The 14,753-nt window shown below is 46.6% G+C and overlaps 1 protein-coding gene across 7 annotated transcripts in view; it reads right to left on the bottom strand.

Annotated features, from left to right (window-relative positions):
- Positions 1-14,753, bottom strand: part of COL26A1 (collagen type XXVI alpha 1 chain) — a 168,473-nt gene that overhangs the window by 133,482 nt on the left and 20,238 nt on the right. For all 7 annotated transcript variants that reach the window (XM_042025972.1, XM_042025978.1, XM_042025973.1 and 4 more), the window contains exon 2: positions 9,714-9,836. In XM_042025972.1, the coding sequence (XP_041881906.1) occupies positions 9,714-9,836 (123 nt within the window). The remainder of the gene's footprint in view (positions 1-9,713; positions 9,837-14,753) is intronic.

Raw genomic sequence — 14,753 nt, 5'->3', positions numbered from 1 at the left:
CCTGCCATCCCCACTGGGAACTGGAGGGTGACCTGCAGACACAGCAGGGCTGTGCAAGGCACCAGTGATTCTGAAGCCAACACAGACAGTTGCATAAGTGACAACTTCTCCTTTAAAACAGCAGCTCGTCAAAGCTGGCAACTGTGAGTTTTCCCACTCTACAGCCAAACAAGTCACTGCTGCTATTCATGAAGCTAAAAGCAAACACGGAAGTTGTACTCTACAAGCTCCCCTCGAAATTCCTACCCTTATTTAACAGCCAAAGGAATTTGGCACACACAGGGAGAGTCTGAAGCTTTGGGATTACAGTGTTGCAGGCTGCAGCTTATGCTTGTCTCTCCAAGCCAGGCAGACACAAGCCCTGAGCACCCTGTCCCTGGGGAAGAGGGTCCTCCTGCTGAGAGCTGGCAGGAGACAGAGCACTGCCCCGGGCTCAGCTGGGCACAGGGACAAAACAGAGCTGGAGGTTGCATGAATCTCATCCAAAACTGCTCCAAGGGGAGGCAGGTGCAGGTGTACACCCAGGACAGCACTGCAGTGACTGGTAGCTGCTCCAAAGAGCAGTAACAAAGGCTTGCCAGGAGAGGCTGCCCATGTGTGTCTTGGAAAGAACAGAGCAGCTCAGTCGTGGTTAGCAGTCTTTGGGAAACTCATTTCTCAGGAGGTTGTTTGCTGATGATTTGTGCCAGCTGCCAAACACAAGCTAAGTTCTCCTATAGCCGCTGGAGAGGGGGAGCTGCACAAGCTTCCTCCTGAGCACAGGGCTGCCTGCCCTGGGAACAGCCTCACCCAGAGACAGGAGAGCAGCGCTGCCTCCTGAGAAGGTGATGCCCTCACCCTTGGAGCTGCCAAAAAGCACACCAGTCACTGCTAATACCCACAACAGTGATCCAGGCACTTGTCTGATACGGGCTGGACAGAGCCAGCTCATCCCACCTATTTCTTTGTTCTTCTGCATCCAGTGGTGTTCAGGAGTCCACAGTCATGTGTGAGTTTGAGGACTTGGAGCACGCTGATGTAGGTAGACCTTCAGTGCATCTTTACAAAGACACCTAAGGCACAAAGACTTTAAGTGTCTTGCTGAGGGTCTCTCAGAATAGCTCTGGCAAAGCCCAGGAATTGAACCCAGGTCTCCCAACTCCCAGCCTGGCGTTGGACTCCAGACATCTTTCCACACGTAAGCCCTGAACCATCAGTCAGAAGTTCATGACTTTGTCACTAACACCACAGCTGGATCTGACCTTCACATGAAAGTCTCCAGCCTTGTTACCAGTGTCCAGAGCCAGCGAGTCTCCAACCACACTATAATTTTAAAACCTTGTTTCTGCCAACACCAAGATGTTAAAACTCTCTCAAACTTCATTATGAAGTGTGGAGAGTGGCTTGAGCCAGACTGGAATCTTGGCAGCAGTTCTGTGTTGGGGAAGTAGCTATAGTTTAATCCTCAAATGAGGGAGGACTTCTCAGGGCATGACAAGCGTGGAGCTCAGCTGTCACTGTCTACCACCCACCCTGAATTCCCTGGAAGAGGCCTGACGTGTGCAGCTCTGTTCAGCATCGTGCACTCAGGCATCTGAAGTGGGCCCAGCTTGCAAGTCCAGTTTATTCTGAAGCTGCTCTGTTCTTCATAGCACCCTTTTTCCTCAGTTTTGTGACATGGAACCAAGGTCTGTTGTGACCTATGGCATAACATCATGCAGATTTCTGACTGCTGTTCCAGGAGGGGAGCAAAGAAAGCACCTTTAGCAAAGCATTGCCACCATCTGACACTTGCAGTGTTGCAACTGAAGGACATGATGAAAAAAGGATATGGAAAAGGAGAGGGAAGGAAGATACCTGTTAAAGATCAGAAGCCCCTGAATGAAAACGTGTGGAAAACACAGCAGGCAGAAAAAAGGATTGGTAGCAAAATAGGGAAGCCTTTCCCTTGGATGTCACTCAAGCCACAAACACTGGCATGGAAATCTGCCAAAGCAGAGTGGAAGAGGTTTGGAGGAGCCACAACCTGCACTGCTCCGCTCCCCAGGGAGCCAAAGGATGTGCTCAGCACACGCAGTTCCCTTCAGCAGGAGAACTCCAAGCACTTCTTGGAGAAGCAAACTACCAGGATCTGCCACTCCACTGCAAGAACCAGGTGTCATTTCCAGGGATTTTGCTGAGGGTTCACAACAATATCCCAGGAATGGGGCAACTCCCAGGGAAGAGCCCAGAAAGCTCAGCCCACAGCCCCTGCTGTTCCTAGATCAGAGCCACCACATGGCTGTCCTTGGAGCTGCCTGATCCCTGTAGGATGAGCTACAGGAGCTTGTCCACATAAAATTATCATTTGGGAAACAGCATCTCTTGCTTGTGGCTCTAAGTGACTGCCCAGGAAGTGGTAATTTGGGGAAGGAGCATGAGCTGACTGATGAACTGATTTGGGGATATGGAGCTACAAGTACTGGAGAGGTCAGGACACACTGAGGGATGGCAGCCAACAAGTCTCACTCCTCAGCACACAAGGATGTGTCCCCCTTGCTTTCAAGGAAGTGTCACTGAACACAACAGCCAGACATGACACAAGAAAGGGGAAGAGAGTCACATTCTTGGATCAAAGCCTCAAAAATCAAGTCAAAAGAGAAAGGCGTGATCTCTGCCATGACCCAAGCAGGACAGCCTGTCACACACAGGAAATACCTTCCCCCTTTCTGGATTTCCCCTGCCCTTTGACACTCACAAACAAAGCTGTTTGTGCACAAAGCCCACATGAGAGGGAAGGCGTGAAACTTGTTTCCACATCACCAGAGAAGGTTTTGTTACTCTGATTCACTCAGCCATTGCAGTTTGTGCCCAAGGAGACCTCAGTGACCCTCAGAGGCCTCTATTCATTTTTATTCAAGCCCCAGGTTGAAAGTTTGACTGTCACTTACTGATGGGTTTCAGGATCACAGGATGAATGAACTTGCCCTTTTGACTGGCAAAGAATCCAGAAACCAAGGAATCCAAGCTCTCTTTTGCCTACTTCTCTCATGGCATGGAAGTCAGATATCAACCCAGTGGGTCCAACCCCGTACATGTAACTGACACATTGCCTTCCAGGGACCCTCACCTTCATTACAACAGGTGTATCAAAGGGCATTCAGAACAAAGCTTGACGTAGTTCCTCTGATTCTTGGTACCAATGCCCTGATTCACAGACATGCCAAAACCCTACAACTCCCCATAGAATATCAGAGTATTCTGACATCAGATTTCAAATCGATCAGGTTAAGTAGCCATATCTCAAAGCACTTGGAAAGAAGGGACTTTAGGATCTCAGAGAAGCTATCAAGTATATATTTGGTTCCCAACACCACCACACCCACTCCAGTCATAACCATCCTCTCAAAGCCTACCAGACACTCATTACACCAGGCAGCTCCTCTGTGTAGCACACACAAGGCAACTTCACCTCAAACCAGAGCCACAGCTGATGCAAGGACAAGAAGCACCTTTGCCATCACGCTTGCACTCAGGCATGGCAGAGACCATCACTGTGAATCAGACCAGTGCTCTTTTTTCCTGCATCTCCAGCTCTTCCAGCTTCCCTACCACAAAAGCAGTAGTTCCCCAGGGAACAACATAACCAGAGGAGTTTTAAATATGCTCCTGCAGACACCAGATTAAAAAAAACAGACAACGTGCAGCTGCAGGAGTGTTGGAGCTCATTGTGTCTTCTGCCTTTGCCAAAGGGAAGGAAGAAGACTGTTTACCTCTGAATATGTCTGGTTCAAACAACTTAGCAAAAGACTAAACCCAGGAAACAAACCTACCTACCTCCCACGCCCTGATGTCCACAGTAATACTTGACAGGCTCCCAGTCCCAAGAAAAAAGGCCAAGGACACAGAGATAGATGTTTCTATGCCACCAGAGTAATCATCAGCTCCTGTCTTTACTAACAATCAGATGTCAGTGCTATTGCAGAGCAGTGCTGCAGTAAGGAGGAGGAGTGCTCAGAGGATATCTGGGCAAGATCAAAAGGCCTCAATCAGCAGCCTGAGCACAACCCCTGAAACAGGTGACCCTCCACCTGTGCCCAGCCAGCACCACACAGCCATTGTTCAAAGCTGAGAATGCCCCTTTGTGCTTCAGCTCTAATCCTACACACCCAGAGCCTCTGTCTGTCCTGCTTGTAGGAGCACTGTTCGTCCTGCATTTATATCCCATGTGTGCTTTGAAGAGCAGACGCCTTTTTCCAAGCACATTTCTCTCCAAGATGTGGAGTCGTAAGGGAATTAAACACATAAAAGAGTTTATGTCTAACAGTACTTCAAATAGCAATCCTAATGCACTGGAATAAGCTCTGGGACTTATTATTCAATTGACTGGAAAGCAAGAAAGAGAGAAGGATTTCCCTGTGGCATTACTAGTTCTGAAACTGAGGGGAAACATCAGCTACAGGCCAATCTCCTGGGTGACAGATCCCCAACTTCTCCTACTGACCCTGTAGCAACAGAGTTTTCAAAAGCACAGAAGACCAAATTGGATGAGCCTGCAGAATTCCTTCTTTGTTATTCTACAAACTAGCTTGTAAAATCCCCCCGGGAGCAGTAATGTGCTCAGTTTAAATGAAAAGAACAAAAAAAATAAAGAAAACCCAGCATTCAAAAACACCAAACAAGAATGATCCATGCAAGATGTGTAGCCTGCTTACATTAAATGCACACAGCATTTGTGATAAGCCAAACCAGCTACAATACTGAAAGGAAAAAACAGGCAGTGACAGACAGCTGGAAAGGGCATCAGAGCCCAGATTTGCTGTGTTGCAAGAACACTCTTCCTTCCATCTCTCCCATCTCTGCATGAGGTTTAAAGCCAACAGATGAATAATTAAATGTTTGGAGTTTCGATAACTTATCAAAGTAAGAGACCAGGTAAACCCATCCCTGTACAAGCCAGCTGTGGGTTTCCTGGAAAATCTTCAAAGTCTCTGAAGGCAGAAAATGCTGCAGAGACAGGAGGCTCAAAAGCTGAAGTCAGACAGCTCTGTGACCATGGAGCACAGCAAAGCATAACAGGATAAAAACTCACACAGCCTTGCTGGGAACATTCATTTTCAAGGATAGGACAAGCGGGAGAGGAGCTGGAATATCCTGCTACAACATGAGGCAGCACATTTCCTGAGATGAGATGGGGATTTTCACAGCAACAACAGTTTGAAGCACAAAGTGTTTGTCTTCTGAAGGCTGTAACAGCACATGATCTGCCAAGGCCATTCATCCCATCCATTCACCTCCTGAGACACTGCTTTACTGACTGCAACAATCATACACCAATACTCTAATCAAAAGTAGGCTGATTTTGGCCAGCTAGGGTACAGCAAGCAGCTGCCCTGTTGTGCCATAAAACACAGTAAGAAAAAAGCAGCACTGTTCTCATCTTACAGGTGAGGTGGCATGGCTGGACTGAAGGCACAGGAAGTCACAAAAGCTCCAGCAACTGAATGTAGATCTCAAATCCTTGCCTGGCCTTCAAGACCACCCTCCTCAGTGAGCCTTGAGGAGTGCAGTGTCCCAACAGGACAGGACTGGGCTGCAGCAAAAGGATTGCTGAAGAGAAGGATTAAGGTTTGGATGCCTGGGTTTACTGGGAGCTGGGGACAACCATCCAGGCAGTAAAGAACCAGAGATTAGGCTGCCATTGAAGCCCCAAGGTAGGGACTTTGTCCCTTCCTTCAGACAGACAAATGGCATGTGAGTGTGAAGCAGCCCAGGAGCTGCAGCCAGGCTGCTGCAGAGCGTGACACAGCAAAGGCACAGCCCATGGCACACAGGAGCCAAAGCCTTCGCTGCCCAAACAGAGAGAGCTCAGGAACAGATCTGCTGAGGGAAATCCTCCAGCCAAGACTGCTCCAGAGCAACTCAGCACTCAAGCTAAATAAAGAGCCTGGGGTGGAGGGCAAGAACAGAACAGCTCAGCTCAGCCCAGCCCAGCCAAGATGACGACACTCCTGCTAAAGCAGCTCCGCTGCAGCTTCCCAGGAGCAAGTGAATGGACAGCAAGGACATCTCACAGCCGAGGCTGCAAGGCTGGGATCTCACAGATCCTCCTCTGGCAAGGGCTTGACCCTGAGCTGCAGTTTGTGCAATAAGGGAAAGAAACACAACAAGAATGAATGGGAGACAGGAAAGGGATTAAATCCTCGTCTGGCCACGCCAATGTCTGCTTGTAAGCGGAGTCTCTGCAGCAGAGAGCCCCTCTCAGCTGTCACCACAAGTCTGAGAGATGCCTTTTTCCTTGGCTGACATCCCTTTTGCTAGTGAGCAGCCTGATAATGGGTGCTGGCAGAATGAAAGCTCTCCCAGATATGGCTGACTCCCTGTAAACAAGGAGATGAAAACAGTTTGTTTCAAATCACAGCTGGGAGAAACACTACAAAGCCAAAATAGTGCCAATGGCTTACTGACATTTTGCATTGCTTACAGTCACACAGAACACTCTGTGCCCTTAAATTCAAGCTCAGGCACCACACATCTCCCTAGAGAAGAACAGGAGAAGGCCAAAAGACACTTTAAATTTACTTTTTTAGCAAAAGAAAAGCAGATATATTTCTATTACCTGAACAACCACAGGGATATAGAGAGCAAGAACATTTTTAGCCACTACCAGGCCTGGAGTAAGCCTGGCCTTGCCTGAAGCTAGACTTCCAGAAATCCCAAAAAGAGAGAGACTGGTATAGACAAGGTAAGGAGGAAACAAACAAGTAGGGCACCCAAGCTGTTTTCTGCTCTGTTTGTCTTCTGCAGGGATTTTCAGAGACCTGTCAAAGGAAGTTGTACAGCTTGGTGGCTGATGAAAGCTTACAAGCCCCTTCAAAGCCAGTTTCTTAACAGAAAAATCAGGTAAACAAATACAACTTGCAAGGAACTGCACTAGCAAGTGAGGGGCTGAATAGAAAAGGCACTACACTGCCTTGTGACTTTGGGAACTGTCTTTCTTATTGCTATCCTTTATACACAAGGAGTTTTCATCTGAAAACAGGAGATGGTGTTTACCTGAATTAGGAGAGAGATCAGTGTTTCCTAAAAAGACAGTACCCATTTTGGTGAGAGAGAAGGAGAAAGTATTTCTTTTTAAAAAGTAGTTTTAGAACTTCAGCTTGACTCCAAGATAAAAGAAAGCCACTTCAAGCATCCCTATGGGCTGGCAATGAAACAGTGCTGGGCTGCTGTGTGCTCAGAAAGCAACACCTCAACCACACAACCTGGCTCAGGGGTACCAAACATTGTCCACAGTAGTCACACATCACAAGATCCATCGTTTTCAGCAGCCAGTTTTCATCCCCTTATCAAAGTCAGGTGCACTGCTGAAAACAAACAACCATTTATAAAAGATGTCTTGGCTGGGGATAACTTATCCAACAGCCCATTCAGCTCTCAGGAAACCAGAGGATTCACCTTCGTTTTTATTCATTCTTGGGGCTCTCCCTTTCAGACGGTGGCAGTAGGGGAAATTATCAGGAACCAGTTTTACCTCTGATGATAGGTGGGTGGGTTCCAGCATTTTGTCAGCAGCTTTCTGAGAGGTCCTTGGGAAAGAGGTGCAGGGTCTTTCTCTACTTTATGCAAGAATGTCATACCATGTGTGGTTAGAGGACAGACATTAGAGTCATTTCCCTGGAAGGGCTCCATCCTCTTGTCCTGCATTTCCTCCCAACTCAAAGGGAACAGAGCACTGATGTCCCCCCATCTCTTCTGGAAGGTTTCTCCACAGTGATCATCTTCCAAAAATGCAGCTCCTGTTAGCTGAGCTTTCACCAGCTGAGATCTTGAATATTTAATAACCCCAGCTTCTTTCCATATTTTCGCACAGAAAGAAAAATTGAGATGTCTGCTGCTGTTCTGCATTGTCTTCAAACAATTGGACTCATCAGGCAAACAAACCAAACTACATTTGAAACTGAAAATGTTCCATGAACAATGTCACAACAGCACACACTACTCCTAAAGTCTCTGGGTTAATGTAAGAATCAATAGCATCAATCAACTGCAGGGGCCCACAAAAAGAATTTTTACTAATAACATGATCAAATGTTTGGTACTTATGAAATTCCAGTTGTGTTAACAACGAAAAATAAGTAAGATTTTTGGCAAGTTTAGAAGACAAGGTGAAAGCTCACAAGTTTCTAATGACAATTATGTGCCTAAAAAGCCTGGGAAATTAAAAAGCTTCAACAGAAGTTTGGCCATGACAGCATAAAATATGAAGTGTTTCAACCACAGCCTTGCACAAAGACCAAAGAGACACCAAAACAGATATATTACAAGTAAAAAAACTGAGACTGACCACTGGCCAAGTGGAAACTAGGGAACCAACTATGGGAACAGCCCCATGAACAGCAAAATGTGAATTCCAGATGAAGTGTCACAAGAACAGGGAGGTGGGTCTCAGCCTGCAGTTCAATCACCTTCTGGCCTGGTTATCAACTACAGGAGGACCTCAACCAGTGCCCTGTGGGTGAATTGGTAACAATAACAATAAAATGAGTGAGCTCTGTGAGCTAAGTTATGGCTTGTCTACTTGGGAAATTGTTTTAGAAGCTAGGTGCAAATGTAGAGCACAATGGCTTTTCTGCCCCAATTCCCAGATGGGTGGGTAACACTGTTCTGCTCTGAGAATGTCTTTCAGAGAAGGCAAAGCTTAACAATGCAAAGACATTTTACTGAAAGGTGGTAACTGGGGACAGTTATTTCACACTTTTTTTTCCTTCTTAAATGTAGGTTCCAAGACTGTAAATGATCGAAAGGCAAAGCAGGCTCAGGACAAGTTTCTGACACGTAGCTGGTTTTAAGCTTTGTTTCTCGTCTGAGGAGAGGACATTCTGTTTTAACATGTCTTTAAAGGGTATTGAGATCCAGGAAGTCTGAAGAAACTCCACTCTGAAAGATCCAGGGCACATTACCTTTGTCCCTCATGGCCTATAAGGGATTTGACCGCAGCTTTCCAGTGTATGTGATCAATATTACCACTACAACCCTGAGTACAGGGTACCAACAAGTCACACAGAACCATTGATCCAGCACCCCTGCTCACCCTGGTCAGTCACACTGAACATTTATCTGCTTTCGTGCCTGACCAGCAGCAGCCTCCTGTGTGGAGAAGCACAAACAGGCACTGCAGCCTGAGCTAAACTGTTCCCATAACTTGTCCTAATACTGATGTCCTTAAATTGAACTATCTGCCCCCAGGCTGAATTTTCTCCCCTTTTGTAAATGTAACTGATGTTGTCACATAACTTCTACAATAGAAGTTGCTTAATGAAGAAAAGAACTTTGTGTTTCAAGCAACTTGTGTGAGATTATATCACCCAAATAAATAGGCATTAGGTAGGTGGAGAATGGATATTAGATAGGTGGGTTCATGTAAACTTTCCTCTATAAAAGATGTAGCATTTTACCCCTCAGTGTGCTTGTTTTGTGGAAACCTCCACCTTCCACAGAATAAACAATATCTCCTTTCTAAACTAGACTCTCTCTGTGTTTAGAGAGTTCCTAAAATGGGAAACAGTGCTACACTTACCTTCACCTGTGACTACCCTGCAGTTATCACCAGTGGCATTCTTCAGTCACAGCACCCCAAAGCAGGATATCCCAGCTGACCCTCTGATCTCAGCCCTCTCTGCAGTACTCACCAGCAACCAAACAAAGAGGAAGGGCAGGAAGGTTTGGGCAACATGAGACATGAAGATTTTTACCTCACTAAGTTGGCACAAGGTCCTGGCCACCGGCAGCTCTGATAAACTCTCTGGATCACCGTTTCTGACCCGTTCTGCACCTGGCAGGAGACTGTCCTTGTGACCGTGTAGTGACACCAGTGCCTGCAGAGAGAAAGGACACACACTAATCAGCCCCAGTAAGACAGCCAGTGAAACAACACACACCAGACTGCAGTAAAAACAGGCCAAGTATCTGGCATGGGGTGGTTTCTTCTGCCAGCCATAGCCAGGCTAACTTGCAGTCTTCACTTCTCACCCCCCCCTCTCCTTCTAATAGCTGCAGAAAGATTCCCAGCTTCTGCCAACCTGAACCACAGATCCAGTTTTGCCTCTTGCTTGGTTGTCAGAGGCCAGGGTTTTACAGTGCATAATTTAGTTCTGTGACTTATCAGAAACAATAGGACTTGAGAAAAAAAAAAGAAGTGTTCCAAATCTCCTGATAGTCAGCTCCCATTGTACTGGTCTTAATTCCATCCTGCTTCTTATGGTATCATTCCTCAGCCTCCCACCATTCTGAACAACAGCAGAGTTGGAAAATTCTGCTTTTTGGTGTGGTGGAGTTCTCTGTCAGCAGGTCTCAAACAAGCTGGGTGCTGAACAAGTTCTGTTGTTGTCCTGCTGAGGTTACAGCCTAAAAATGGGCAAGGGAAAATGCAGGGGAGGAAGGGACAAGTGTCTCACAAGAAAATAAGAGAGAGACAGACCCCTCACTGCAAGGTGTATGAGACAGAAGGAACTGCATTTTCAGCACAGGGAATTTGGACCTAGAGAGCCTTCAGGGACCTTGTCTGAAAAATAAAATGTTTTAGGTTCCAGTTACATGTCTGAGGGGGTACAGAAAATGTTATTTTCATTTCCCCCTTGCACTCATTGCTCATCTTTGCCAAATGCTGGTTCACGTTTTTGTGAATATTTTGGTGTGGAATGTTTTGTGATGCTTTTGTACATCAGTGTAGTGAACAGGTTTGAGAGTCGCTTTCCTACTGACTGGGGATCAGAACTGGGGTCACTGTGGGAAGTGGAGACACCAGTTTGTGCTCTAAAACACACCCAGTGCTTGTGTAACATTCCCTGCTGAACCAGAGGAGTCCTGGCTCCTCATCTATCTTAAAGCAAGAGGCCTCAATAGAACAGATCCCTTCAAGCACCACAGCGACTCCCCAGCCTTGCACACCAAAAATCAAACTGCTTGCACAGTGGAAATGCACCTGCACATTCCCTTCTCCTTCCCTAAACCACCTCCTCTCTGCCACTTTGATTTCTCCAGAACATGCCATTTACATCATTTGTTGTTTTTCTCCCCTTTCTGCATTCCCCTCCCATCTCCACAGGAACCCCTGCTCTCTGGATAGCTCCCATTTCCATGAATAGGAGGCACACATGCCAGGACCACATGGGGCCAGCGGGCTGCTCACTGACCCTTGGGCTACAGCCGGCCGGGAACGCTGGCACACCCAGGGAGGGGTGGCTCTGTGCCCAGGGCCACGAGCCTGGCAGCAGGGACAAGGCTCAGCTGTGCAGCTTTCCCTGAAACACTGCTCCTGCTCCCCATAAACCCCGCTGTGATTCCTCATCAGCAAGTGTGGACTGTGGTCACACCTGAAGTGACCCCAGGTGGGCAGGGAGGTCTTACAGAACCACTTGTCTCAGATTTGTCAGGGATCTGTGGTGTATAAATAGGGATCAGACACCCTGTATTAACATCTGCAGCATCAAACCAATGTCCAAAACAAGGGGGAAAAACATGAAGTTCATGAAGCTTCAGATCACACGATGACATCAGATCCTTTAACAGGCTCAACACAACTTCACACAAACACAAACACAAAGTTTAGGGAGCGGGGCCAGAAGAAACAACGACACGAGCTAAAGGCTGAAATTGTCATAATTCAAGGTAAAGTTTTCCTTTTCATTTTACTTGCACACTGGGTGCAATCAGCCATTTGGTCTCTCCAAGCTTTATTCATGGGGTTTGTCCAGACAGGGGTAATATCTCCTCCTGCCATGGGAACAGCCAGTTGAGCACGGAAGGAAAAGCAGCCACGAGAAAGGGGGAGAACAAGAGGAGTTGGGAGAACCACAGCTCTGCATTATTTACCCCAAACATGTTTTTAGCCCAGTGCTTCCAGCCATGGGAAGGACAGCAGCTGTGCATGAGCCTCAGAGCCAAAGCATTTCATGTCATGTAAAACAACCTGCACATGCACAGAACCTGCCAGGATAATGGCAGAATAATGTGTCCTGAAATCATGAAAACCAAAACTTCTCATTAAGATGTGAGGAGTAAAGGAATTCTTCCCACCACAGGAGAGGAAGGAAGCAGCAGTATCCACACTAGCAACATGTAACAGAGCATGAAGGCCCATAAATACTGGAAGCAAATTCAGAATAGTTACTGAACATTTTAAATCAGAGTATAATTATCAAGGACTTGAGTACCTCCCCTCATGTTAAGGTCATTTTTCTGGCTTGTCAATGAAATCCAAATAAATATTGAATTACACGTTACGCTTTAACTGTTACGTAGCTCGTATGTGTGTCCCTCTGGCCTTCTCCTGGAGTCAGCTGGGAAGAATTGCTGTTTACAGGGTACATGGATTATCCTACACTGATTATTTCACTCTAGTATTGGTTTTGCTGCGTTTCTTGAGTACACACAAGGTACTTCTGTGTCAGATGGGAAAAAAAATAAAAATCAACTGCACTCTGAAAAAACCCTCCATATCTGATGCTAAAAATACACAGTTTCATATTCCTGAAGGGAAATGAGGTGAATGAAAGCAAACACCACCACACACCCCAGAAGAGAAAGGCAGGTGATGGGGGCAGACTCCGGAATTGCCAGAGGGAATCTGGGAGCCAATCTGCTCTTGTAAACGGACAATGGCAGCTCAAAATTGCAACTCTTAAGGAGAAATTGGAAACTAATCATTACCCTCTATGCCTTCCCTTGCATAGACACAAATTTAATGTCATCTTGCTCCTTCAAGGATTATTTTCAACTAGCTTGGGAGTCTGGCACTTCATGTGTGGCTCTGGAGGTGGCACTGTGCAGGCTGCCTATGTCAAAAACTGCAAGAAATGTTGATTATTCTAAGCTACATACAGAGCTGATTCTGCCGGGGTTTCTATTCAGTGGGTGCTGCTGCAATGCATAGATTTTCTTTCCAAACAAGCCCCAAACTGCTGTTATCTGAGTAGGTCTCACATTTTTAACAACTTATTCCAAGGACCAAGTAGAGCAGGTACACATATCCCCTTGCAAGTCCCAGGAATTTGGCAGTCAGGTTGTAATTCCTGCCTGGGAACAGCCTTTCATGGAAGTGAGAGGTGCTGAACAGAACTCGGTACAACCTCATGACAGAGCCTTGGGCAGCAGTTGAAGATAAAGGCTGCTCCCATTCTACAGCACGTTTGGGTGGGGAGAAACCCAACACCTTCCCAGGTTCATTTCTTCACATGACCTGACAGGGACCTGTTATAAAAGGAATCAACCACTACAGGAAGTGAGAAGTTCCCCGAGGCTCTCCATCCACTGCTTTCCTTGCCTGAAGCCATCACCTGCGTTTGCCAGGCTGAACAGGACTGACAGCTCATGGCAGGGTAACAGATCCTTCACTCAAATCCAGGGACAACATTGCACCTTCCTGAGCAGGAGCACAGAGAGAGCAGTGACAGTGATAAAGTACCACACTTATCACCTCATCTCAAAAGCAGAAACACCAGTGTGGGCATAAATAAAAAAAGGTCAGACCCCAAAGATACTCAGCTAATCAAATGTGAACACAGATTTCTCCAGCTTCTCTCTTTACCAACAGGAGGGAGAGTTTGGTTACAAAGGTACCCACAGCCAGGAGTGAAAGGTACATCACACTCTTGCCTTCCCATAGATAGCATAATTTTCCTACAAATACAACTTTCAGGGATTTTTTACTGTGGCACACAAGCAGGTGAGACAAAAACAGAAACACAGCTGGTCAAGGATGCATTAGGATATCCAGCTTGGAATTCACTGTAGATAAAATAGCACAGTGATTACAACAGAAAGAAGACAGACAGACAAAACCATCCCAAGACTTCTCTTTGCAAGCCAAAAGTCAGCAAGAACAGCCTCTAGAATGCAAGCAGGCTTCAGACAACGTGACGAAAGGCCTCATCATGGCTTACAGAGATTATAAATGACCCTTTATATTACACACAGATGCTAGAAAGGAAGGTTTAGGACTTTTACTGGCATGCATCCAGGATGGCAGAGAATATATTGCTGCTTATTCAAAAAGAATATTCCAACCAAGCAAACAAAATGATCCAAAGAGCAGCTCCTTTAGGATCTCATGCATGCTTATGACCAGCATATTTAGTGTGAGGTTCTGCAGCATCCCATGGAACTGGTCCTTGCTTAGAGAGAGGAGTTTCACTTGGTCCATTTCTTCCAGCTGTTTCCAAAGAAACACCCCCTCCTCTCACACCCTATTTAATTCTTGCAAGACTTTCACCCACAACAGAGGATCTGCAGGTCATGGCCCGTAAGCTGCTGATTTAGACAGTTTCCTTCTGGGGCTACAGACGGAGACCTCACGTCTTGATCACGGCTGACAACGTGTTTTTCCAGAGGGAATACGGGTGTTGATGCCAGCAGATATCTCATCATATTTACTGTGTAGGTTCAGGATGTCACTGTGGACCCTTCAGGCTAAATGGAACAACAAAATCAATAGTTTGCTTCCACTTGGAGAAACTCTGCACACTCCTGTTTGGAGCTTAAACTGATCCCTCCCTCAGCAGATGCTGAGAGATGCCTGCTCTCTGCTGACTCAGCAACAGCAGTGATGGCTTCAAGCACCTGGACACTGGAGGACACAAAAAATCCTCACCTTCCAGAGCACATGGGGAACAGCATGAGAGGATCGCCCAGGGATCTGGGTTCACTCAGAAAGCTGGAGCTGCAGTTTGCTTCCATAGGCAGACACCAGAGACAGAGCCATACCTACACCCTACTGAATTTCTGAACCTTCTGCA

The sequence above is a fragment of the Corvus kubaryi genome, unplaced genomic scaffold, assembly GCF_017639235.1.
Source record: "Corvus kubaryi isolate FWS band 111438036 unplaced genomic scaffold, C.kubaryi_AGA036_p1.0 37284, whole genome shotgun sequence".
Taxonomy (NCBI): Eukaryota; Metazoa; Chordata; class Aves; order Passeriformes; family Corvidae; genus Corvus; species Corvus kubaryi.
This window is presented reverse-complemented; position numbering and strand designations above follow the sequence as displayed.